The sequence below is a fragment of the Atractosteus spatula genome, chromosome 6, assembly GCF_055471065.1.
Source record: "Atractosteus spatula isolate fAtrSpa1 chromosome 6, fAtrSpa1.hap1, whole genome shotgun sequence".
In the NCBI taxonomy this organism is placed as follows: Eukaryota; Metazoa; Chordata; class Actinopteri; order Semionotiformes; family Lepisosteidae; genus Atractosteus; species Atractosteus spatula.
In genome coordinates this window covers 16,026,075-16,051,831 of record NC_142711.1, presented here as the reverse complement: position 1 = coordinate 16,051,831, position 25,757 = coordinate 16,026,075, and the positions used below count along the sequence as shown (strand labels likewise).

The window sequence follows — 25,757 nt, the reverse complement described above, 5'->3', positions numbered from 1 at the left end:
AGAGAGAGAAAAGTTAGCTAGACTTGGTAACCTGTGATTGAACCTGTTTGTTCAGGCATTCAGAGAAACTGAGAATTCATTATTAAATAGAAAACATGGCAGACACATGGGGTGAAGCCTCAAATTGGTGTGCTGCAGTACTAGAGTATCACAGGGACAAGTACTTGGACCACTGCTCTGCTCGATTGATATCAGGATACACAAGTTTCCTGGCTCTTGATAAACAGTGAAACATTAACCAGAGGACACAAGTGGAAAATCCATGGACAGAAGAGAGAACAGGAGATCCTTTTTGTAACACAAAGCGTGGTGGGAGTGTGGAACAAGCTTCCCAGCCATGTTGTAGAAGCTGATACCCTTGGTCTTTCAAGAAACAGCTGGACGAGATTCTCAGTTCAGATCCTCAACTGGATTGGATGAAGAAAAAGGCCTCCTGTCTATTCGTTGGAAGCTAGGGGGAGAAGCACATCCTACTGCAAGGATCAAGTTGGCTTCTGATGTCTGCCTGGAGTAGCAGTCCTTGAGTCCCTGTGATGCAGACAGAGACTTGCAGGAAGACGACTGGCCGCCGGTCTCAGGTCAGGACAGTGAGGGCGAGACTCTCCCAGTGCACAGAACTTCATTTTGCACCAGCCTTTCTGTTTGTGTCCTCCTACAATGACTCAAACTTTGGCCTTTGACTTTTGTTTGATCCTTTAAACAATAGTGTTTACACATTATTGCCTCTTTCCCCTAACTTAAATGACCTTGGTTGGTATTTCCTGAAACGTGATCCCCATTATTATCTCCTTCTGATTTCCCGCACTCAGGTTTGTGTCAGAACTAAACAAGTACAGATTTACCCGTTGAACTCAGAAGAAAACTCTCAGGGCTCTCTCAATGTTACTGATCAAATTACAATATTTACAATTATACTAAGAAACTGGCCATTCAGTTCTTCTTAGCAGACATGAGAGTAGAAGTCCAGTAATGCAGCTTGTTGGAGAGACAGTGCAATTGTTAAATGAATTTTTACGATGTTTCTGAACAATGGAAAGCAAAACTACAGTATCTGTTTCGTGCAAGTAAGTTCAAAGTCAAGACCTGAACACCTCTGTTGCATGTTCTTAGGGCAGCATGATGTAGCTAACTGACCAGTGAAGCAAGCATATCCAGTGCACGCATAACACAAGGAACACAAGTGTGAGGAACCTCACACCTGAAGAAGGCTCCACTGCCGAAACGTTGTGTTTTCTTTCTTCTCTTTTCAACATGGAATAAACCTATTACTTGTTCCATTATAATACAAGAGACAATGCTATACAACACCGCAGAGCGCCCATTAGCAGCTTTAGCTTAAAAACCAGGCTAACTCTGTCATCTAGTGGCCATTAGCGCAACTGCACTCTTGGATCTGGCCTCTTCATGGTGCTGTCGTACACCACAATTGTGCAGGACACTTGAGATTCATTTAAACTAAAGAGCCTAATAACAGCAAGCTTAATATAATAAACCTTAACATTAATTTAATAGTCAACTGTAACCTAATACCAATTGTCCATGAAACTGGAATACTACTGTTCCTGATTCATAATCTGTTACGTTCTTTCATTTTCACATTTTACATGATTTTATTGCGTTTTCTGTTTGCTGTACTTATTTATAATTTATGTAAAGTGCCTTGATAAAGCTCTGGATTGAATGGTGCTACAGAACATACAGTAAAAATAAAAGTAATTGATAGTCACAAGTTAGTCACAGTGCCTGAAAAGTCTTCAATCTGAGGTTAGAGACAGATCTACAGGATGTGAGTCAACTAAATGTGCAAACCTTTTAGTTACAGGTCAATTACACACAGAACTTCAAACTGCAAAACACACCAGCCCTATCACCCTGCAACTTGCAACTGGCAAGCCACTGAAGCTCAGCAGATGTGAGCCTGGTCAGTAACTGGATGAGAGACCTGGGAAAAACTAAGGTTGCTGCTGGAAGAGCAACCTGGAAGAGGTGTTAGTAGCCAGTAGGGGGCACTCACCCTGTGGATTGTGTAGGTCCTAATGCCCCAGTATAGTGATGGGGACACTATATCGTAAAAAGGCGCTGTCCTTTGGATGGGATATAAAACCAAGGTCCTGACTCTCTGTGGTCATTACAAATCCCAGGGTGTTTATCAAAAAGAGTAGGGGTGTTACCCTGGTGTCCTGGCCAAATTGCCCCTTGGCCTTTTCTAATCATGGCTTCTTAATAATAACCATTTATGAACTGGCTTCATCACTCTGCTCTCCTCCCCACTGAGAGCTGGTGTGTGGTGAGATAACTGGCGCACTATGGCTGCCGTCACATCATCCAGGTGGGGCTGCACATTGATGGTGGTGGAGGAGAGTCCCCATTACCTGTAAAGTGCTTTGAGTGGAGTGTCCAGAAAAGCACTATATAAGTGTGAGGAATTATTATTATTATTACAAATCATAGAGAACAAGTGGAACTTTACCATTTAAAACTGAGGAAGCCCTTCTTCACACAAAAGGTAGTGGGAGTGTGAAACAAGCTACCCCCTCAGGTGCTTGAAGCCGAAACCCTGATTTCTATCAAGAAACAGCTTGACATTATCCTTAAATGAATTAGCTATTAATTGCCACAGTCTCAATCTGTGGACAAAGGCTCCTTGGTTAAAATATAATCCGCTATGAAAGATTGAGTAAGAATTCACATGGCCACACAGGACATAGCCCACATTCACGATAAATGGATAAATGGGTATCACTACCATAACATGCTGCCTGACAGCTGTCCAGTTCTGGATTATAGGTACCAGTCATTCACACACACAGGAGGTAATGCTGTCATGTGCCTGTCTGGTTTCCAGGTGCAGATCAGTGGAGCCAGGATGGGAGGAGAATACAGAGCTCTATTATTCCTCCTGACAGGTCAGTATCTGCAGAGCCATGAGATTTTATTGCATTTGCAAGATTCATTTTCTCCCAGAATCCAAATGCTTTCCCGATAATAGCCATACACAGTTCTTTAGAGAGGACCATGGTCTGGAAAAAGAAACTGAAATACCCCATCCATGCGGTGGATCCAGCTCTCTAGTTGAGATCAGTCAGCATCTTCTACATGGAGACAGAGGGCAGATCATCTGTTATGCAAAATGCACCAGAGGGAGATGGAGAAGGAAGAATCTGACCAATTTAACCAATCGTCTTCCAGCAGTTGGTCAGGTGACTGAGGATGCCAGGTCGTTTCTCAGAGCTTCATTCAGATAAGAGTCTCCCTCCACCCCCTCATACCATATTACCCAGACTGAGCCAACAGACTGAGCCCATGGGGTTTCCACCAGGCGAAGAGACGTCAACCTATTAGCCAGGTGTGCAAGTGTGGGGATTCAGGATCTGGGACTGTTGGAAATGGGGTGTTTGGTGATATCCCTTTATGTTGATCAGAACAATCACTGTGTCCTTTTGTCTCTCCAGGAGCCTCATTCATCGTCACTTCACTACCAGATGACAGGTAAGAGATCTGTTTCTCTATCCCTGATTCTAACAGGACACAGATCTGAACTATGTCTCTCTACTGTACTATTCTGGGCCCGATTCAATCCTGTGGGCATTGTTTGGTGCTTTTCGCTAGCAAAATCGTACTGCTGTAGAGGGACAGGAAATCCATTCAAACTGTGCAGCTGGAATCCTGTCGACCCAGATGGCAGACTTACTCCATCGTTGACATCCAGAGTGTCTCCTTCCTTGAGTCCGTTGCTTTCCAGAATAGGTTCTGGCTCCCCCGTGACCCCAAGTTGGATAAAACAGTTAGAAAATGGATAGATGCACTAGTGTATTAGATAACATGTTCAAGCAGTTCTTTCCCATGGAAATGTACTGTATATTAATAACCACTTGCTGATTCACGACACCTTAGATTCTCTCACAGGATTGTATTTCTATTATTTTATCGCTGATGAGCATCTGGCTCTATTGGAACCCCCTACCCCTATACCTGGCATGATTCCTGTGGCTCTGCTTCAACCTGGCTCCTCTGCTCTCCGGCTGCTACTGAACTCCGGCTGCTCTGGCATCTCTGTGAAACATACTGGCCTAACAGCTACTGTACCTATCTGCTTCGAATCTGTCTTTTCTCACATCTATTCTGACTTTAACTCGAGTCTTTGAAGTTGAATAAGGATTTTATTCCAGCAGATGACAGTGCGGAGATTGAATCCTTGTGTGACTGGAATGGTCAAGATCTTAGAGCTACTGGAGAGGCTTTTCCCCCTGCGTTGCAGTATCTCTTGCCCCCTCTGATGACATGTTTCTTTGGCTTTGCAGCTCCAGTGTCTACGGATCCCTGCAGTTAGACGTCACCACACTGAATGTCCTGTCTGTCAACACCAGTGACGTCCAGGATGAAGTGCGCCAAGGGGCCAGTTCGGTGAACATCACCCAGCCCTACACAGTGACCTTTCCCTCTGTCTCAGCCCACGGTGAGAGCCGCCCGTTCTCCCTTCGCCAAGAGGGACAGCCCCGGTGCTAAACCGAGCCATTTCCCTGAAACTGTTACAGAGAGCCCGTTCAATTCCAATTTTAGAAAGTCGTGAAGTTTCCCGCACGTTATATTAACGACAGCTGTTGGAATAAATCTCCTCAGAAACAGTCATACAGACACACTGATTAACACAGAAACAAAAGGGACAGAGATGTTTGTGTTGCATAAACCTCAGTTTTCTTGAGTTACCGTATGTGACCTTGTGAAAGTAGTGAGAACATAAAACAGGTTACAAATGAGAGGAGATAATTCAGCCCATCTAGCTCTTTAGGTAGTTAGTAGTTAACTGATCCAAGTCCATATAATTTGTGACTATCAGTCAATTTTATTCTTTTATCCAATGATCCCATCCAGCCGTTTCTAGAATGAATCCAGGGTATTGGTTTCAACAACATGGCAGGGCAGCTTCTTCCACACTCCCACAACTCTCTGTGTACAGAAGTACACCCTGCTTTCAGTTTTAGAAGCACTTCTCTGTAGTTGACACTTCTATACTCTGGGTCGTATTTCACCGTTCATTCAGATTGAAGTTAAAGTCTGTTCATTCTGCTGGGTTACATTTGTCAGCATCTCTGTGGCTTAAATTGACAAAGCCAAACAAAACAACTATCTGGTTTTCTTGTTTGGTTTGCTTACCTGTTTGCTGCCAGGAATCTTTTGCCTGCCAGTGTGCTGAGGCCATTTATGGTTTTTGCCTTGAAATTTAAAAAACATTGAGAGATAAACAGCTCTGAACCTGTGGGTCAAGTATAAGATCAGGTATAGCACAAAACTGACTGAAAGTGTCTGATGGCAGCACCTCCCTCTCTATGTATTGTGTGTACCAGTGCATTAACATTATGACTTACAGAACCTGCTCACTTCTTGATCCACAGCTCTTGAGAGTCTGCTGAACGTCACTGTGGGTTTGGAGGTTCCTGGGCTGGGATGCACCTTTGTGAACATCTCTGAGCTGCAGGCAGCAGTCAGCACAATAGTGAGTATCCTTAGCGGCCAGAGAGACACAAAAGCACAGGAGAACAGGAAACCAGATAGTTGTTTTACCTGATACTTCATGCCAGACCTCCTGCCTTGCTTTTGGCATGTGGTTCTGATCTGCCGACTTCTCATGGACATCAGGATGAGCAGTTCTGTGCAGAACAAAAGTGTGAGCAGAGACCATTAGTAAAACCATGAATCAGCAATGGTTGTCCTATAGAACCCATGCAAGTAGGAACATGGTAAACGAAACTATCCAATTTCTGCCCCATTCCACTCACTACAACACTCATTTGAATGGACATTAAAACTTTTGAGTTACCACAACATAATAGTAGATATCCGAGACATTTCAACTTACCTGTGTTGATTCCCCAAATGTAGGTAGGCACCTAATTTCCATCAGGGCCAGAACAGCTCATCAGGTAGGAGCTTATATTGGTTGACCTTAAGTGACCTCATGACCTCCCCATGTATGGGCTGAGCTTACCCCCAGCCAATGCTGGCCCCACTCACCCCGTTGGGCGGACTGGAGCAATCGGGTAAAAGTACCTCACTTAAGCTACAACAGCAGGATCTTCAGCACAGCCTCGAACCTACAGCCCACCAGGCATGAGACCAGAGACTTGGCCACTTCACTACATCTCACCCCCTCCAAATATGAAGTGTGTGAAATACCCTTAATGAACATATTACATGCTATGTTGCCATTCCCTGTCTCTCTTTCCTGTGTTCCCAGTTCCACTCTCTGGCAGTGCAAACCCTGAGTGAGACAGCCAACCTCCCTCCGGCGCTGCTGATGTAAGTGATGTCACTTCCTGCTGTCCAGCCTTCTCAGTGTCTCTCGGTTCATTGCTGTGTTATTGAGAAACAGGAAAAGGCGGGGTCTGAGGCCATGATCTTCCCTGTATTCTGATATCCAGATGCCAAATGAAATCAGATGCTGCTAGTTCTTTAATTCTTTATGTGTCTACAAAAACTGTTTCTTCTTCTTGCACAGTTTCAGCTTTACTCTACACAAGGTTAGAAAACAACAAGTGCATGTTCGTGAATAATCAGCATCAAAGTGAGGAAAAGATAACTTTTTTCATTAACCTGCTTTGAGTACAAGGTATTTAAAATATCCAGAAAAGAACCTTCAACACCTTAATGATGGAAGGCGATATATTAACAAAAAAAAGTCTACAAAACAATGGCTGACAGGATACTGTCAGCTTACCTTAGCAGAATCATTTCCTGACAATGTTTTCCTGTTGTGTTCAGCCAGAACTCTGCACACATTTCTCAACCCAGCTCTAGAAAGAGTTGGTCCTGGTGTTTGAAGATGAATCAATATGAAACTGTGATTATAAATAAATGAGACTAATATCTCTCCGAATTAACAAGGATTATTGAGCAAGTACTGCTGTTTCAAAATGATTAAGCCCATGTGGCATTACATACAGATGCAGCCATTCAAAGTGCGCGGCACAGACACGTACCGGACGTAATTGGCTACGGCCTCGTGCATCGTGACGCGTGATGACGCAAAATACCGCGGTACGTGATTGGTTGACCGACAGGGGCACTCGTGGTGCGTTGGTCGGTGGTAGAAAGATTTAAATGTCTTTACTGTGCCCGTTTTAGTATTGAATATTTATATGGAATTTTACCACTGAAGGGAAATCTTAGTAGCTGAGCATAAAAAGAATAGGAGCATACTGTAACGCGTGTGAAGGCCATAAACAATATAAATTTTGGAACATAAACATACAGTATATGGCTGGTCTCGGTACTTTAAAGAAAAAATACACACCAGTATTCCATTTCTCCCTAAACATTTTAAGCATCGAAGTCTTTAACTTAACGTGATACCGGAGTCAACAAGCATACTTTTAGAATTTGATTAAAAGGGAATATAATATGGAATCGCGTATCTAAAGAAATTAATAACGATATAATTATATTCATGTACCACAACACAAGAATAGTACACGCTGTACGATGTCTGTTGATAATGTTTCTGTAGGGCTTTTTCAACACTCCTCATGTGACCTTGCCGGTGGCGCTGTGGGTTAGGTTCCTGACTCCCCCATCACATGTTGGGTGTTCGAATCCAGCCGGAGCCATGACTTTTTTTTTAACAAACATTTCTTTGAAAAAAAAACGTTTCCCTGGGTCAGAGATTAAATAAAACTTCACTCGCACCAAACAAATTTATATTTCTAAATATCACAACATGATCGAATTTAAGTCATTTTAATAACAATGAATAGTCACCTATGCGTTACAATATAAACATTTATATTGATTTAAATCGCGTTTTGATTTAAATCGCAAACGCGTGTTTAAATATATGTTTTTTGATTCACAATCAGACAAATGCAACATAAATTGATATCTCTGTCTTCTAAGTATTGTAACGCTTACGGCCGACAGGCACTGTGTAAGAGCCGGCGTACCAGAGCAGGTGACGTCACCGCCCTTCCCTGTGATAGCAGGACTACAGCTACTGAGCTGTAGAGAGATCTCTCTTTAGCTCACGGGGCTAGGTCGCTGCAGAGAGACGCGGACAGTGTGGGGCCGACCTGATGCGGCAAGGGCGCCCGCCTGAGCCCCCGTTGCGTTACAGTATCTTAATAAACTTAGCTTTAGCATAGCTTTCTCCCCGTTTAGATTTATTTTTCTTGGGATCTTGGGATCAAACGTGGAAAGATTAGATTGTAATCGTTTTCATTTTTTAAATACATTTTAGAAAAGTGTAATCTATACTAAAAAGCTGTACACCACCTGCTATAAAGATACATATTGTAATACTTTTGGGTTCGGATAGGACGGACACAAGAACTCAGACTTGTGGAGTTAAAGCAAGTTATAGCCTTGTTTTATATATCACCTTTAAAAGTGGCATCTCAAACCAATACAGTAGATGTAAAAACAGTTAAAAGGACCACAGATTACAAAGTAAATACCCAACACTGATTGTACCCATCTGTCATGCTAATAAAGCACCTTGAATTGAATTGAATTGAATTGAGAGAAGGGGGGGGTTGGGGAGGGCGAGCGAGAGAGCACAGCCAGGACAGGCAAATAAGATACACTCCACAGACATTCACAACAGCGACATATCATAAAACTTTTGCACATATTGTTAAATTATTACTTGTTTTTCAGGAAGTTAAAAAAACACTTGAATTACTTATCCAGTCTCTCGAAATAAAATTATTTTTCAAGCAATGCAACTAACGTCGGGCAAAGTGTTTTTTCTTAATCCAACGTTGACAGCCACATCTTAAATCTTGTCAGTCAGCTCTTTTTTCTCTATTTGAATTGTGGCGATTCAAACAACTTGGGATAACAAGTGGTCTCAAAGTCACCGAGCTCACAGAGCTTCAACAACAGATGACAATTTCCTTAGTCCTTCCTTAGTCTTCCTGAAATTGTCAGATTATGAGTGAATAAAAGCATTTTATTAAAAACACGTTTGCGTTTGTTTGGGAGCTATATTATGTATTTTTCATATGTAAGATATAATGATGTGTTCCTGCTTACACATCGCACGACTTTAAAAGCTAGAAAAACAGGTTTCGATTCACATTATCTGGCGAGCCTTGTTTTGTCAAAGGACAGCACACTCTCTCTTGCTTGCCCTAAACAGACAATACACAGGGGGGAGGGCAAGCGAGAGAGAGAGAGAGAGAGAGAGAGAGAGAGAGAGAGAGAGAGAGAGAGAGGGGGGGGGGGTGATATGTGAATATGATAATGTGAATTCCATCAAGTCAGGCACCTATGAATTTGCAGTATTCCCAGAAAGAGCCGCATCCCATCCACTGTTCCTCCAGAAAGCTTATGCAGAAGTGAAGGAATTAAATATGGAATTAATATGGAATTTAATATGGAATTAAACCGGTTTCACAGGTATTTTCAAAGTAGAAGGGGGCGAGATTTCCAGCGAAAGACACCTCCCCCCCCCCCTCCAAAACCCAGTAAGTACAGTACTTACTAGTTAAGAAAGCTAGGTGTTAGCATAAATTATTAGTAAACAATAATATTAAATTTAGCACTGTAATAAATTGTGCTAATAATAAATTCTATTCTACTCTGAGAATGTAGGGGGAGGAAGAATGCCTGTGGTCTTTTCACTTACTGCAATATTATGGACACTCAATTGACTTTTTAAAAAAAACAACTTTTTTTTGACAGCTGGTACAGCACCCCACCGCGCCCACGCGCCAGCATTATATTCTCATGTACGGGTAGAATATGTTCATTGTCTTCCAATGAAAGAAGGGTTCCTTTCGCCGTAGTCGGGAGACATTAGAAGCTTGCCACGCCCGGACTGTTACACCAACGCATTAGCATGTTAAAGCGATTTCATTGAGGAGCCTAGCTTTCTTAACTAGTAAGTACTGTACTTACTGGGTTTTGGAGGGGGGGAGGTGTCTTTCGCTGGAAATCTCGCCCCCTTCTACTTTGAAAATACCTGTGAAACTGGTTTAATTCGTCACAGCCAGCACTCCCGCAGAGAGGGGGGTTGTACTTGCAGTGCATCGGTATAGATGGGAAAGCCAGAGCCGACCGCTACACCACCCTCGTGTTTGGGGTGCTTATCATTCTCAGTGCATAACAAGGAAGATTAATAAACATAAACATAATCTCATGGTTAAATAGTCAAGTCTAGCCATGTGTGAGTCTAGTCTCACAGAGCTTCAACAGCTGATGACAACTTGTGAGTTCGATTAAGAATGAATAAAAGCATTTCATTAATAACGCGTTTGCGTTTGTCTGGGTGCTGACTAAGTAAAAAACAATTACTTTTTGACAATGAAGAACTGTGTGTGTCTCTCTCTCTCTGCTGGCGTTTGTAATCGTTTTTATTTTTAAAAACATTTTAGCAAAGTAATGTACCATAAAAGTATTGTGAGACATATTTGGGTTAACATGTTCAGTGTTCAGTGTGTGGTAATTTGTTTGGTGTGAGTGAAGTTTTATTTAATCTCTGACCCAGGGAAAAGCGTGGTGTGGACGGCTGAGGAGAGAATGCAGGCTCGCGCTGTGTCCGTTATTCTTTTTGTCTTCTTCTTGCTTGGTCGGATAGTTTTTGTTTTTGTTTTATCAATAAAGTTTGATAATCGGCCAGTGAAAGCTCTGTTGTCCTTCACATGAATGCCTGAAACATTGTACCGAACCCAGGATTTTACAGTATTTTTTCTTTAAAATACCAATAACAGCAACATACAGTTTACATAATATGTTGATGTTCCAAAATTAATATCGTTTATGACCTTTATGACCTACGTTATGCTCTTTGTTAATGTCTAAGCCGGAACACATCATTATATCTCATTTTGTATTTCTTTTAAAAAAAAATAAAAATCGTTTGCCCAGCCTAACAGTATTGTTGTTATTGTTTTTATCCTGTAAAGCGCTTTGAGGAGCCACCTTTAAAGGCGCCATATACAATAAAGTTCATTATTATTACTATTGTTAATTTGCTGGACAGAGAGGTGAACATTATTACGCAGAAGACAAAGATAGCGATTTACGTTGCATTGTGCATTGTGCTGCTGTAATACAGTTTTAAATAATTAAAAGTCTAAACAGTATCAGCTTTATTCATGGGTTTTAAATAAAGGCGATTTAAACGCGATTTAAATCAATATAAATGTAAGTATATTGTAACGCATAGGTGACTATTCATTGTTATTAAAATGACTTAAATTCGATCATGTTGTGATATTTAGAAATATAAATTTGTTTGGTGTGAGTGAAGTTTTATGTAATGTCTGACCCAGGGAAATGTTTTTTTTTTTCAAAGAAATGTTTGTTAAAAAAAAGTCATGGCTCCGGCTGGATTCAAACACCCAACGTGTGATGTGGGAGTCAGGAACCTAACCCACAGCGCCACCGGCAAGGTCACATGAGGAGTGTTGAAAAAGCCCTACAGAAACATTATCAACAGACATCGTACAGCGTGTACTATTCTTGTGTTGTGGTACATGAATATAATTATATCGTTATTAATTTCTTTAGATACGCGATTCCATATTATATTCCCTTTTAATCAAATTCTAAAAGTATGCTTGTTGACTCCGGTATCACGTTAGTTAAAGACTTCGATGCGTAAAATGTTTAGGGAGAAATGGAATACTGGTGTGTATTTTTTCTTTAAAGTACCGAGACCAGCCATATACTGTATGTTTATGTTCCAAAATTAATATTGTTTATGGCCTTCACACGCGTTACAGTATGCTCCTATTCTTTTTATGCTCAGCTACTAAGATTTCCCTTCAGTGGTAAAATTCCATATAAATATTCAATACTAAAACGGGCACAGTAAAGACATTAAATATACATATACATACTGTATACAGTACAGTTTGCATACAGTAATATGTTTATATTCCTAAATCAATCTGCATGTGGAAGGCATGGTGAATCGGAGATTCTCAAAAATTACTGTACTTTGCATGATTGGAAACAAATGTGTGATTGCGAAATGCTGTGGTGTTACTTTTACAAAGACGGTCAATTAAAAAAAGAATGTGGACCAGGGCAATACTTTGAGTTTACAGCTTGTCCAAGGTCATTCATTATTAATACTATTAGTAATATCTTCGTTAAGACTTTGATGGCGACAGCTCAAACATGAGAGGTTGAGCTTTATTAGCTCCACCTTGCGGAAATTCCGGATACTATTATTTTACTTGCGGTACCACGTGGTATTATGAGGTACTACACGCGAATTTACGGTAACTCGCGGTAGTCTGCGTCAAGCGCACCGCAAAACAATGCGGTATCGCCCACTTGTTTTGAATGGCTGCATCTGTATTAAACACCTACTGTATATCCAGCTACATTTTATAACAAGATCAGTTTTGCTTACATTTATAATTGAACAGAGCCCTTTTTAATGCAAACATGTAATCATGTTTATTAGCTGTTTTTCCTTTTTGAAACTGAAATATCTTCTTTAATGACAGTGTTTTAAAAGTCACTAAGGAACAAACTGTCCAGCCACTACAGACCAGATGGGTTGAATGGCATCTGCTCATTTGTAACTTTCCGGAGTATTTCTGTGGTTTAGAGATTCATCTTTGTTGTTTAGTGAGATGTGTCAATTAAGCAATGAAAAAGGTTGCTATTATTATTAATACTTACCAGTCCTGATACAGGGGTGTTTTCAAACTCCACTTCAGGAGTTCTGCCAAATCCTAACCCCTAATTCGGATTGCAAGGCTGAGGAGAATAATTACTTCAGAAGGACAAGACTGTCCCCTTTCATGAGGGACAAACATAGGGTTTGACCACCTACCCAAAATTTTTTTAAACTCCAGTTTGGAGTCAGAAGGAAAACATAATTCTGGAGAATTCTGGAGAAAGTAAAGATTAGTTTTCCAGTTCCCTTTTTTAGAGGAATATATGCAAGTTTTTTTTCTACCAGACACCTTAATTTCAGAAACCTTTCAAAATTGATAGATCACATGGCGTGGTGATGGGATTAGTATTAAAAATTAGAGGGTACAGTATATATAAAAATTGTCCCGTCGAGTGTCACGTTTAGGCATGGAATTGTGAAATGTATAACATGCAGTCAGCTGAAATCGGAGTCATTTTTGTTTTTGTGACTGTTGTGTAGGAAGAGATTCAAAACACGTAACCAGTTTAAGTGAAACTTGGCGTGAAACAGGAAGTGATACTTGTTTTATTTTTGCACTATAATAATGATGTTTACACAGTGGTCAGGTTTCACAATGCAAGGCATTACACTGTAAATCAATACCATCACACACAAGTGCCTTCGCCCTACCCACAGTGTTCCGATCCTTGTGATAAATGACCATCTTCCATCACCCTGACATGTCTGTCCAGACCCATACCACTTACTGTATACTGTACATTAATGTGACGTTAGGTCAGAGGTCAAGAACAAAATACAACTAACCCTTACCCATCCCACTTCATACACCAATGTGATGGTTGCACAAGGTCAAAGGTAAAGGACACAACATAAAATACAATTTTTCCTCTTTATTCTTTGTTTCTCCCTACAGCCCTGTGGATGACAAGTATCAGGCAACAGTACAATACAATCTTTCCCGAGAAGAAGTCGACTCTCCTGGTGCAATACTCAAGAGCCTGGTACAGCAACAGAAGTAAAGCAGTGTATCAGTGCAGCTGTGTAATTGTGTTTCACGAGGACAGGACTTCGGTGTCCGAAAGCAGTAGTGAAATTACAGCAGTCTACTGGATAACACTGAAGTGGTGCAACTAAAAATAATTTAAATAATTATAAAAAGTGCTCTCTAGACTTGAAATAGGAAGTGACAGAAGTACTGTAAGTAACTAAACAACATAACTAAATATAGTTAGTTTAAATATATAAACTACCAAAATGCATGAGAACTTAAGAAAGAGGAGAGGAGGCCACTCAGCCTGTCTAGCCATCTGTTGCAAAAAGCCAGGGGATCATCTTCAACAGCATAGCTGCACAACTTATTCTGTAATGTAAATACTATCTATATGCAATACATACCCATGTTAGATATACTGTATATATATTATATATATGTTTACAGAGAAACTCGTGCTCGCCGTAAAGCAATCATTAGGAGTCAGGTAAAGCTTCTAACCAAAATGATTGTTTCTATATAGAAGTGATTGTATTTTTCAATATATACTGATGGAAAAAATAAATGCAACTTTTTATAGAATGAGAAAACTATTGTTATAGCTTATGCACTTTCACAAAAAGTTGTCAATTTGTTTTAAGCCCTCTGACCAGCAATACAACTTGTGCAGTGAGGCATTGCAACTTGCCAATCACATGAAAGCTCATCAGGTGCACTTTTACCCAGCGAGGTCCAGGTGGAACAATGCCTGATCAGGTCACCTTTAAAAAAGCCTTAATTAAAGGCTTAGGTCACTGCAAGAAAAAGGCCACACTTAGTCAGTTTTGCATTCCATAATGCCTCGAATGTCACCAGAGGCAAAGGAGGGGGCCACTGGCATGCTGCAGGCAGGCATGTGATGTGCCAGCGTTGCCAGACACTATGGAGTGAGCTGCTCCACTGTGTCCTGACTGCAGAGAAGGTTTCAGCAGACCAGCAGGACAGATGACCGTCCAAGATCCAGTCACCCTAGAGTGACCACACCAGAGCAGGACCGACACATCAGACTGGTCCATCTCAGAGATCGTTTCAGATCTGCCACCCGTACTGCTGCTGAAACTGCCGGCAGACACAATGCCCACATCAGTGACAGGACAGTGAGGCTCCATGCTGCTGGCCTTAGAGCAAGGTGACCTGTCAGAGGCCCTCTGCTCACACCTCCTAGACGTCACACCCGACTGGCTTGGGCCAGACAGAGGCTGCGATGGACTCGTCAGTAGTGGCATCAGGTCCTCTTCACGGATGAGTCACTCTTCAGCCTGTTCCACGCAGACGGGAGGGCCAGAGTGTGGAGGAGAAGGAGTTGGTTTCTTTTTTCCATCAGTATATATAATAAAGCAGAGGGCATTGTACTCAACCAACTAAGCATAACATTACAGGCAGAAAGCTTAAACGGTCATTAAAGTGTAACAATAGAAGGATGTGACAATGTCAGCGCAACACTGCTTACATCTGTCTTCTTCACTTCCTCTGTTATCAGCTCCTGGCCCTGTCACACAAGACTCTGAGCTCGACCAAGTCTCCCATTACTCCAATACACACGTAAGTCAGGCCACTCACACCAAACTGTGTGTAGCTGCCAAGAAAGATTGCTAAGGAGAGGACACCAATGAACAAACTGAAATGAAACATCATTAGAAGCCACTATGTATTCATTCACTGCATGCCTTCTTGTTCATTAACATCTTTGCCTTCAGTTCTGCCATTAGTAAGGTCATTCGCAAGATCTCTGCAAGACAGGTTAGGCATAGGATGTCCCTCATACTCATAGAAATTCTAACATCCAATATATTGGATATATTACATAAAATATAATACATTTATTATAACTGTGTGGAAAATATGTTTGATTGCACGATAGGGTGTTCGAGACACCTCACATTCACACTGTTTTTATTTCACAAACCACATGCAAGGTCGTTTGATTCCACTGTTTCTCCCTGTTCCTCTTCACAGAACTGTGAATAATGACACGTCTGTCACTACAAGAGCAACAGTAAGGAGAGATTTTGAATACTTACACTTTTTATCCTCATTTCTCTATATTGTACTGAGTCGGTATCACTTATGACTCCCACGTACAGCACATTTTTTTAAAATAGTTTTGTAATTGGTTTAAAACTAGCTCGTTGAACATTAATCTTCTATTTCTATCAATGGATTTAATTTACACAGGTGATTTGTTTACACCTGGCCTTCTACAAGGCACAATACAATGCCCGTTAGATTTCCATATTAATGTCTACTTGATGAAATTCTAAAAGGATATGGGTTGCATTGCTATTTTAATACATCATATGGAGAGTACCTGGAGAGTAGTTCTTAAACACACTGTTTTCATTAATGATATACCGATACAGCCGTCTAGAATGCGCGTCAAAACTGCGGCAAGCACTCTGTGTTAAACCACAGTCCTGACATACTGTATAAAATACATTTTTAAATGTAACATGGCTTTCTGAAAAGGGAATTACAAGCCTCGAATGGAGCCTGGAGCAGACCTCAATTCCTTGATGTGCCTGGTTTCATGGAAATTTTCAGAAAACAAGTAATTTCATGGAGTGACTAAATTAATCAAAACAACCAAATTGTTTTATTGTAAGTTGATGATATATTTCCAGGGAGTGCACCACTTGAAACATTTTCATATCATTTTAATGATTGCTTGCAAAACTGGTGTAAATAATGGCATCTACAGTAAATGCAGGTAGTCTGCAGGAATGCCATTAACAATATAGTTCATGTACGGTATGGATATCTGTGAATATTACTTCACAGAATTTTTTAACTTGTGTGGGACATCAAGAAACGTTGTTTTCCTAGTATTTTCTTCATGTATTTAGCTCACACACCAAATTAAAAACTAAATTCTAACAAAATAGCAAAATAATCTGAGCAGTGCATACCACAACAATATACTGGCAAATTTAAATATATTGATATAAATATAGTGCACTTCATCAAAGTGCACACTTCTATCAGCTACTGTACAATGTAACTTACTTAAATAACTTTGTGATAGCCAAAACTTTGATTTTAATCTGGCCTCTTTTTGTGTTTTATGTATTTATTTGTTGTAAAATAAAATGTTTTTTATACCAATGTATATGTATATTTTTATAATTAAAATCTAAAATAAAATTGGTTTCTAATTACTATTTATACACAATTACTAATACTATTATATACTGTCTGTAATTAAAAAAAATAATAATGATATTGTTATACAGTATTGTGACATCTCATTTGGTGTTGTGATAGCACTGTGGTAGAAACATCCTGTCACAACAATATAATCAATGTATTTAATGAAATTGTTTGTGGCTAGTACTGTACATAAATATGCAGAATGATTATCAGTAATGTGTTAATAAAAAGTGAATACTGTACCAATTTGAATCCTGAATCCTTTGAATTTGAATCCTGACCCTGCTCTGTCCTCATCACTGTATCTCTCTCTTTTGTGCCCATTTCTGTACGTCTCACAGCCGACTACGACTACAAGAGTGACCACCTCTCCAACAACACACACGTAAGTGATGACACTTGCTCTTCCCTATTGTGTAGCTCAATACTAGCACACTGCTCATCCATTTGTTTCTGTTATACTCGGATAAGAGGACTAACAATTAAAAATACAAGATTGCCTCATTCACAATCTTCTTGTTCCACAAACTGAATGTGAATAACATTTTGCCATGTTGCTTGATTTCACTGTTTCTTCCTGTTCCTGATCACAGAACTATGGATGATGAATCTTCAGCTTCAGGAGAAGAAGAGCCTTTAACTTCAACCACCACAAGATCAACAGTAAGGAGAAATATTCAATCTTTACACTTTCTATCCTTACTCCTTTACTTCTTTACTCCTTCTTACTGAACTTGAATAGCGTGTGACACTCATGTTGTGTTTGTTGGATCCATTCATGTTGTTGGATTCCTTTCCTGTGCCTCTGCCCTTTTACCATTGGGTTTGCATGTAATAAATACCACCACTAACTCCTGATATGTGTATTAAAAATGTATATTCTTTAAACTCAAATTCCTTTCTGCCAACTCTAATGAAGATATCACAAGGAGTTGTTGCACTTGAAATAAAACAGGAATCTTAAAGGGAAATGTAGGTTTTGTTGGTGTTCAGACATGATACAGCAGTAAAATGCCTTTTGTTAAATCTCCCAATGATCATGTCATATACAGTAAGATATCTTTGCGGCAGTGTCTATATTAATTCTTTCACATCCCGATTTTCCATTTGATTCTATAAATCAGGATTTTCTATTTACTGAACTGGAGATTTTGTCTTGCATATGTGGTTCAGTTCATTACTGTCCGGAATTTGGAATCTCAGCCATTTTGTCTACTTTTAAGTCTGGTGTATTTTAACAAATACATTTTAGTGATATTCGTCATTAATGTATTTTGCTGACCTGGCTTCTTATTGAAGCCTGGCCCCCGTTCTGTCCTCATCACTGTCTCTCTGTCTCTTTTGTGCCCATTTCCATCCCTCTCACAGCCTACTACAACTACAAGAGTGACCTCCTCTCCAACAACACACACGTAAGTGATGACACTTGCTCTTCTCCAAGTGTGTAGCTCAATACTAGCACACTGCTCATCCATTTGTTTCTGTTGTACTCGGATAAGAGGACTTACAATTAAAAATACAAGACTGCCTCCTTCACACTCCTCTTATTCACAAACTGAAAGTGAATAACATTTTGCCATGTTGCTTGATTTCACTGTTTCTTCCTGTTCCTGATCACAGAACTATGGATGATGAATCTTCAGCTTCAGGAGAAGAAGAGCCTTTAACCTCAACCACTACACGACCAACAGTAAGGAGAGCTTTTCAATCCTTGCTCTTTGTATCCTTACTCCTGCATGTCTTACTGAACTGGTAGTATATAGAGTGTGACACTCACGTTCTGTTTGTTGGATCCCATTCGTGTTGTTTACTTTCCTGTGTCTCTGCCCTTTCGTCCTTGTGCTTGCATGCAATAAATGCCTTCTTGAGCTCAGATGTAGGTCTGGGAAGGTTGAAAACTGCTGTTGCCATTCCAACGGCCACACACTCCTGATATGTGTTTTTAAAAATATATATCTTTCACACTCCAAATCCTTTTACCAGCTCTAATGAAGATATCAAAAAGGGCTGTTGCAGTTGAAATAAAATAGGAATCTGAAAGGGAAATGTAGTTTCTGAACCATTTATTTTATAGTTTAGACAATTATACAGCAGTGACATATCTTGTGTTAAATCTCCCAATGATCATGCCATGTCAGATGTCGTTGCTACAGTGTCTATATTCTCTCACATCCTGATTTTGCATTTGATTCTATAAATCAGGGTTTTATATTTACTGAACTGGAGAGTTTGTCTTGCGTATGTGGTTCAGTTCATGATTGTCCAGAAACTGGAATCTCAGACATTTTGTCTACTTTTAAGTGTTGTGTATTTTCATAAATGAACTTTATAGTGATATTCATCATTAATGTATTTTGCTGACCTGGATTCTTAAAGAAACCTGACTCTGCTCTGTCCTCATCACTGTGTCTCTCTCTTTTGTGCCCATTTCCATCCCTCTCACAGCCAACTACGACTACAAGAGTGACCACCTCTCCAACAACACACACGTAAGTGATGACACTTGCTCTTCTCCAAGTGTGTAGCTCAATACTAGCACACTGCTCATCCATTTGTTTCTGTTGTACTCGGATAAGAGGACTAACAATTAAAAATAGGAGATCGCCACATTCACACTGTTCTCATTTCAGAAATTGAATGTGAATAACTTTTTGCCATGTTGCTTCATTTCACTGTTTCTTCCTGTTCCTGATCACAGAACTATGGATGATGAATCTTCAGCTTCAGGAGAAGAAGAGCCTTTAACTTCAACCACTACAAGACCAACAGTAAGGAGAGCTTTTCAATCTTTACACTGTCTGTCCTTACTCTTTTACTTCTTTACTCCTTCTTACTGAACTTGAATAGCGTGTGATACTCATGTTGTTTGTTGGATCCCAGTCATGTTGTTGAATTCCTTTCCTGTGTATCTCTCCTTTTCCCTTTGGGTTTGGTGTATTTTAACAAATACATTTTAGTGATATTCGTCATTAATGTATTTTGCTGACCTGGCGTCTTATTGAAGCCTGGCCCCCGTTCTGTCCTCATCACTGTGTCTCTCTTTTGTGCCCATTTCCATCCCTCTCACAGCCGACTACGACTACAAGAGTGACCACCACTTCAACAACACACACGTAAGTGATGACACTTGCTCTTCTCCAAGTGTGTAGCTCAATACTAGCACACTGCTCATCCATTTGTTTCTGCTGTACTCGGATAAGAGGACTTACAATTAAAAATACAAGATTGGCTCATTCACACTCTTCTTGTTCCACAAATTGAAAGTGAATAACATTTTGCCATGTTGCTAGATTTCACTGTTTCTTCTTGTTCCTGATCACAGAACTATGGATGATGAATCTTCAGCTTCAGGAGAAGAAGAGCCTTTAACCTCAACCACTACAAGTCCAACAGTAAGGAGAAACACTCAATCTTTACACTGTCTATCCTTACTCTTTTACTTCTTTACTCCTTCTTACTGAACTTGAATAGCATGTGATACTCATGTTGTTTGTTGGATCCCATTCATGTTGCTGAATTCCTTTCCTGTGTCTCTGTCCTTTTCCCCTTGGGTTTGCATGTAATAAATACCTCCTTGATCTCAGATGTAGTTCTGGAAAGTTTGAAAACCATCGATATTATTCCATTGGCCACTGACTCCTGATATATGTTTTAAAAATATATATCCTTTAAACTCCAATTCCTTTCTGCCAACTCTAATGAAGATATCAAAAGGGGCTGTTGCACTTGAAATAAAACAGGAATCATAAAGTGAAATGTAGTCTCTAAACCATCTTTGTTGGTTTTCAGACATGATATAGCAGTAAAATGCCTTTTGTTAAATCTCCCAATGATCATGCCATGTAAGATGTCGTTGCTGCAGTGTCTATATTAATTCTTTCACATCCCGATTTTGCATTAGATTCTATAAATCAGGGTTGTCTATTCACTGAACTGGAGATTTTGTCTTGCGTATGTGGTTCAGTTCATTACTGTCCGGAATCTGGAATCTTAGCCATTTTGTCTACTTTTAAGTCTGGTGTATTTTAACAAATACATTTTAGTGATATTTGTCATTAATGTATTTTGCTGACCTGGCTTCTTATTGAAGCCTGGCCCCCGTTCTGTCCTCATCACTGTGTCTCTCTCTTTTGTGCCCATTTCCATCCCTCTCACAGCCGACTACGACTACAAGAGTGACCACCTCTCCAACAACACACACGTAAGTGATGACACTTGCTCTTCCCTATTGTGTAGCTCAATACTAGCACACTGCTCATCCATTTGTTTCTGTTGTATTCGGATAAGAGGACTAACAATTAAAAATACAAGATTGGCTCATTCACACTCTTCTTGTTCCACAAATTGAATGTGAATAACATTTTGCCATGTTGCTTGATTTCACTGTTTCTTCCTGTTCCTGATCACAGAACTATGGATGATGAATCTTCAGCTTCAGGAGAAGAAGAGCCTTTAACCTCAACCACTACACGACCAACAGTAAGGAGAGCTTTTCAATCCTTGCTCTTTGTATCCTTACTCCTGCATGTCTTACTGCACTGGTAGTATATAGAGTGTGACACTCACGTTCTGTTTGTTGGGTCCCATTCGTGTTGTTTACTTTCCTGTGTCTCTGCCCTTTCGCCCTTGTGCTTGCATGCAATAAATGCCTTTTTGAGCTCAGATGTAGGTCTCCGAAGGTTGAAAACTGCTGTTCCACTCCAATGGCCACACACTCAACATATGTGTTTTTAAAAATATATATCTTTTACACTCCAAATTCTTTTGCCAGTTCTAATGAAGATATCAAAAAGGGCTGTTGCAGTTGAAATAAAATAGGAATCTGAAAAGGAAATGTAGTTTCTGAACCATTTATTTCATAGTTTAGACAATTATACAGCAGTGACATATCTTGTGTTAAATCTCCCAATGATCATGCCATGTCAGATGTCATTGCTGCAGTGTCTATATTAATTCTCTCACATCTTGATTTTGCATTTGATTCAATAAATCAGGGTTTTATATTTACTTAACTGGAGAGTTTGTCTTGCGTATGTGGTTCAGTTCATTACTGTCCGGAATCTGGAATCTCAGCCATTTTGTCTACTTTTAAGTCTGGTGTATTTTAACAAATACATTTTAGTGATATTTGTCATTAATGTATTTTGCTGACCTGGCTTCTTATTGAAGCCTGGCCCCCGTTCTGTCCTCATCACTGTCTCTCTGTCTTTTTTGTGCCCATTTCCATCCCTCTCACAGCCGACTACAAAAACAAGAGTGACCACCTCTCCAACAACACACACGTAAGTGATGACACTTGCTCTTCTCCAAGTGTGTAGCTCAATACTAGCACAATGCTCATCCATTTGTTTCTGTTGTATTCGGATAAGAGGACTAACAATTAAAAATACAAGATTGGCTCATTCACACTCTTCTTGTTCCACAAATTGAATGTGAATAACATTTTGCCATGTTGCTTGATTTCACTGTTTCTTCCTGTTCCTGATCACAGAACTAAGGATGATGAATCTTCAGCTTCAGGAGAAGAAGAGCCTTTAACTTCAACCACTACAAGTCCAACAGTAAGGAGAAATACTCAATCTTTACACTTTCTATCCTTACTCCTTTACTTCTTTACTCCTTCTTACTGAACTTGAATAGCGTGTGATACTCATGTTGTTTGGTGGATCCCATTCATGTTGTTGAATTCCTTTCCTGTGTCTCTGCCCTTTTCCCCTTGGGTTTTCATGTAATAAATACCTCCTTGATCTCAGATGTAGTTCTGGGAAGTTTGAAAACCATCTATATTATTCCATTGGCCACTGACTCCTGATATATTTTTTAAAAATGTATATCCTTTAAACTCTAAATTCCTTTCTGCCAACTCTAATGAAGATATCAAAAAGGGCTGTTGCACTTGAAATAAAACAGGAATCATAAAGTGAAATGTAGGTTCTAAACCATCTTTGTTGGTGTTCAGACATGATACAGCAGTAAAATGCCTTTTGTTAAATCTCCCAATGATCATGCCATTTAAGATGTCTTTGCTGCAGTGTCTATATTAATTCTTTTACATCCCGATTTTGCATTTGATTCTACAAATCAGGGTTTTATATTCACTGAACTGGAGATTTTGTTTTGCATATGTGGTTCAGTTCATTACTGTCCGGAATTTGGAGTCTCAGCCATTTTGTCTACTTTTAGGTCTGGCAAATTTTAACAAATACATTTTAGTAATATTCATCATTAATGTATTTTGCTGACCTGGCTTCTTATTGAAGCCTGACCCCGTTCTGTCCTCATCACTGTATCTCTCTCTTTTGTGCCCATTTCTGTACGTCTCACAGCCGACTACGACTACAAGAGTGACCACCTCTCCAACAACACGAATGTAAGTAATGTCACTTGCTTGTTTCCACGTTTGTTATTCTATTCTGATAATCCACTGCTTAATTTTTTTGTGTTGTACAGTGATGGAGGAGTAACCAGAAGAAACACAATGCCTCCCAATTACAAAATGTTCTCATATGCAAGAAATATTTTTCCAGGTTGATTGATCGCACCCTTGCTCTCTGTCTCTTTTCACAGAACTCAAGATGACAACTTTACAGATTCAGGAATAGAAGAGCCCTATATCCCAGTTACTACAAGGTCCACAGTTAAAGTAAGGAGTGGTCTTGAAACTATAGTATACTGTATGCTTGGTGTCTTTACCAGTGAGAATCAGACTGAACTGGTATGGCATATTACTGGCGACACCATTAATACTGTGTGTTGAATACTGTCATTGATGTTTAATGTCTCTGCTCTGTCTCTGCCCTGGCCACTTGGGATAAAGCAAGATAAAGGACTCCCTTAGGTCAAAAGTATGAAGGGCAGTGTTGAGTCCTTCTGCAGTTCTTCCAGTACACGAATATGGGTGAATATGATAACAGGAGTGCTGTTCAGCCCCAATCTACCTGTCCTTATTTTGTGCAAATATCAGATGATACTTATTCTGAAAAAATTAGAACATACTGTTGCAGTGAATAAATACTTCTCATATACTGTAAGATAATTGTCAGATATCCTATAGCAGAGAAACTGCACTTGTCAAACTAGCTAATCACCTCCTCATGTAAACTGATTAATGTGCTGAATTTTTATGACATCTCTTAGATCCCAATACTGCATTCAGTTCTGTAAAGCAAGAGATTCTAGTTATTTAATTTTTGTTGATGTCTGTACATGTGCAGCTGGTTTGATTTACTTCTGTGGTGTTCCACAGAGTTCAATACTGGGCCCTTTATATTTCCATATTTATGGGTATTAATGTGTTTTAAATAATATGAAAACATTATGTATATAATACTGAAAATAAGCAATAACTCATACTGTATATTATTTTCTTAAATTTGTGGTAAAAAATCACAGAAGACTTAATATGTTGAGACTTCACTGTTTTACAGCAGAATAAAATGAAGACAGTGTAGTCTTCTCTATTGAATCCACTTTCTGTTCTGTCCTCATCACTGTCTGTCTCCTTTGTGCCCATTTCCATCCCTCTCACAGCCAACTACGACTACAACTACAAGAGTGACCACCACTCCAACAACACACACGTAAGTGATGACACTGGATCTTCTCCAAGTGTGTAGCTCAATACTAGCACACTGCTCATCCATTTGTTTCTGTTGTTCTCGGATAAGAGGACTAACAGTTAAAAATACAAGATTGCCTCATTCACACTCCTCTTATTCACAAATTGAAAGTGAATAACATTTTGCCATGTTGCTTGATTTCACTGTTTCTTCCTGTTGCTTATCACAGAACTATGGATGATGAATCCTCAGCTTCAGGAGAAGAAGAGCCTTTTACTTCAACCACTACAAGACCAATAGTAAGGAGAGCTTTTCAATCCTTGCTCTTTGTATCCTTACTCCTGCATGTCTTACTGAACTGTAGTATATAGATTGTGACACTCATGTTCTGTTTGTTGGATCCTGTTCATGTTGTTTACTTTCCTGTGTCTCTGCCCTTTCGCCCTTGGGTTTGCATGTAATAAAGGCCTCCTTGAGCTCAGATGTAGGTCTGGGAAGGTTGAAAACTGTTGTTGCCATTCTAACGGCCACACACTCCTGATATGGGATTTTAAAAATATATATCCTTTACACTCCAAAACCTTTTACCAGCTCTAATGAAGATATCAAAAAGGGCTGTTGCAGCTGAAATAAAATAGGAATCTGAAGGGAAATGTAGTTTCTGAACCATTTGTGTTAGAGTTTAGACATTATACAGCAGTGACACAGTATATTGTGTTAAAGCTCCCAATGATCTTGTCATGTAAACTGTCTTTGGTGCAGTGTCTATATTGATTCTCTTCAGTCCCAACTCTGCACTCGATTCTATAAATCAGAGTTTTCTAGTTACTCACTTAGGAGAGCTTGTCTTGCACATGTTTTTATGTTCATGATTGTTTTAAATTGCATGCCACTGCATATGAACTTCTCATTTCTCTCGATGTATGTAGTTAAGCAGCTGGGAAGATTACATCTGGTGTTCCTCAGGGCTCAATTTCTGGCCAACTATGTATCCAATTTCATGTGTCCATTTGGTCACACATAAAAGCAATATGGGTTGTTTTAATAGGTGATATCTGAATACAGTATATAACGACATTCTATTTTGAAGCTAACTCTAAAATACACTGTTTGCACTAATGCTATAAATCCAAAGGAAGACACTGTTCTTTTACAATGCCATTACAATTAGAATGCGGTCATGTTATGTAGCTGCTCCTGTCAATTATGTGAAATAAGCCTGCTTTCAATCAATTAGCATAATCACATTAGAAATCATTGATAAGACTTCACTTTCACCTCTCAGCAATTTGACCTGGCAGAATCCTGTGCCCTGTCTGTCAGGAACGTGAAAGAGTTTTCTGCAGTTCTTTAATAAATGTAATAGTTATAATGCTCTACAGTACATGCAAGAGTCTCTAAATCT

General features: G+C 39.6%; 1 protein-coding gene across 1 annotated transcript in view; it reads left to right on the top strand.

Moving 5' to 3' along the window:
* Positions 1 to 25,757, top strand: part of LOC148832299 (uncharacterized) — a 50,519-nt gene that overhangs the window by 1,565 nt on the left and 23,197 nt on the right. The window contains exons 2-26 of the mRNA XM_088918117.1: positions 372 to 578; positions 2,846 to 2,906; positions 3,453 to 3,489; positions 4,302 to 4,456; positions 5,394 to 5,494; positions 6,236 to 6,297; positions 13,530 to 13,617; positions 15,127 to 15,188; positions 15,603 to 15,642; positions 17,135 to 17,178; positions 17,387 to 17,456; positions 18,162 to 18,205; positions 18,414 to 18,483; positions 19,239 to 19,282; positions 19,492 to 19,561; positions 19,863 to 19,906; positions 20,116 to 20,185; positions 20,951 to 20,994; positions 21,203 to 21,272; positions 22,032 to 22,075; positions 22,285 to 22,354; positions 23,120 to 23,163; positions 23,361 to 23,436; positions 24,324 to 24,373; positions 24,582 to 24,651. Of these exons, the coding sequence (XP_088774243.1) occupies positions 534 to 578; positions 2,846 to 2,906; positions 3,453 to 3,489; positions 4,302 to 4,456; positions 5,394 to 5,494; positions 6,236 to 6,297; positions 13,530 to 13,617; positions 15,127 to 15,188; positions 15,603 to 15,642; positions 17,135 to 17,178; positions 17,387 to 17,456; positions 18,162 to 18,205; positions 18,414 to 18,483; positions 19,239 to 19,282; positions 19,492 to 19,561; positions 19,863 to 19,906; positions 20,116 to 20,185; positions 20,951 to 20,994; positions 21,203 to 21,272; positions 22,032 to 22,075; positions 22,285 to 22,354; positions 23,120 to 23,163; positions 23,361 to 23,436; positions 24,324 to 24,373; positions 24,582 to 24,651 (1,575 nt within the window). The 5' untranslated portion in view covers positions 372 to 533. The remainder of the gene's footprint in view (positions 1 to 371; positions 579 to 2,845; positions 2,907 to 3,452; positions 3,490 to 4,301; positions 4,457 to 5,393; positions 5,495 to 6,235; positions 6,298 to 13,529; positions 13,618 to 15,126; positions 15,189 to 15,602; positions 15,643 to 17,134; positions 17,179 to 17,386; positions 17,457 to 18,161; positions 18,206 to 18,413; positions 18,484 to 19,238; positions 19,283 to 19,491; positions 19,562 to 19,862; positions 19,907 to 20,115; positions 20,186 to 20,950; positions 20,995 to 21,202; positions 21,273 to 22,031; positions 22,076 to 22,284; positions 22,355 to 23,119; positions 23,164 to 23,360; positions 23,437 to 24,323; positions 24,374 to 24,581; positions 24,652 to 25,757) is intronic.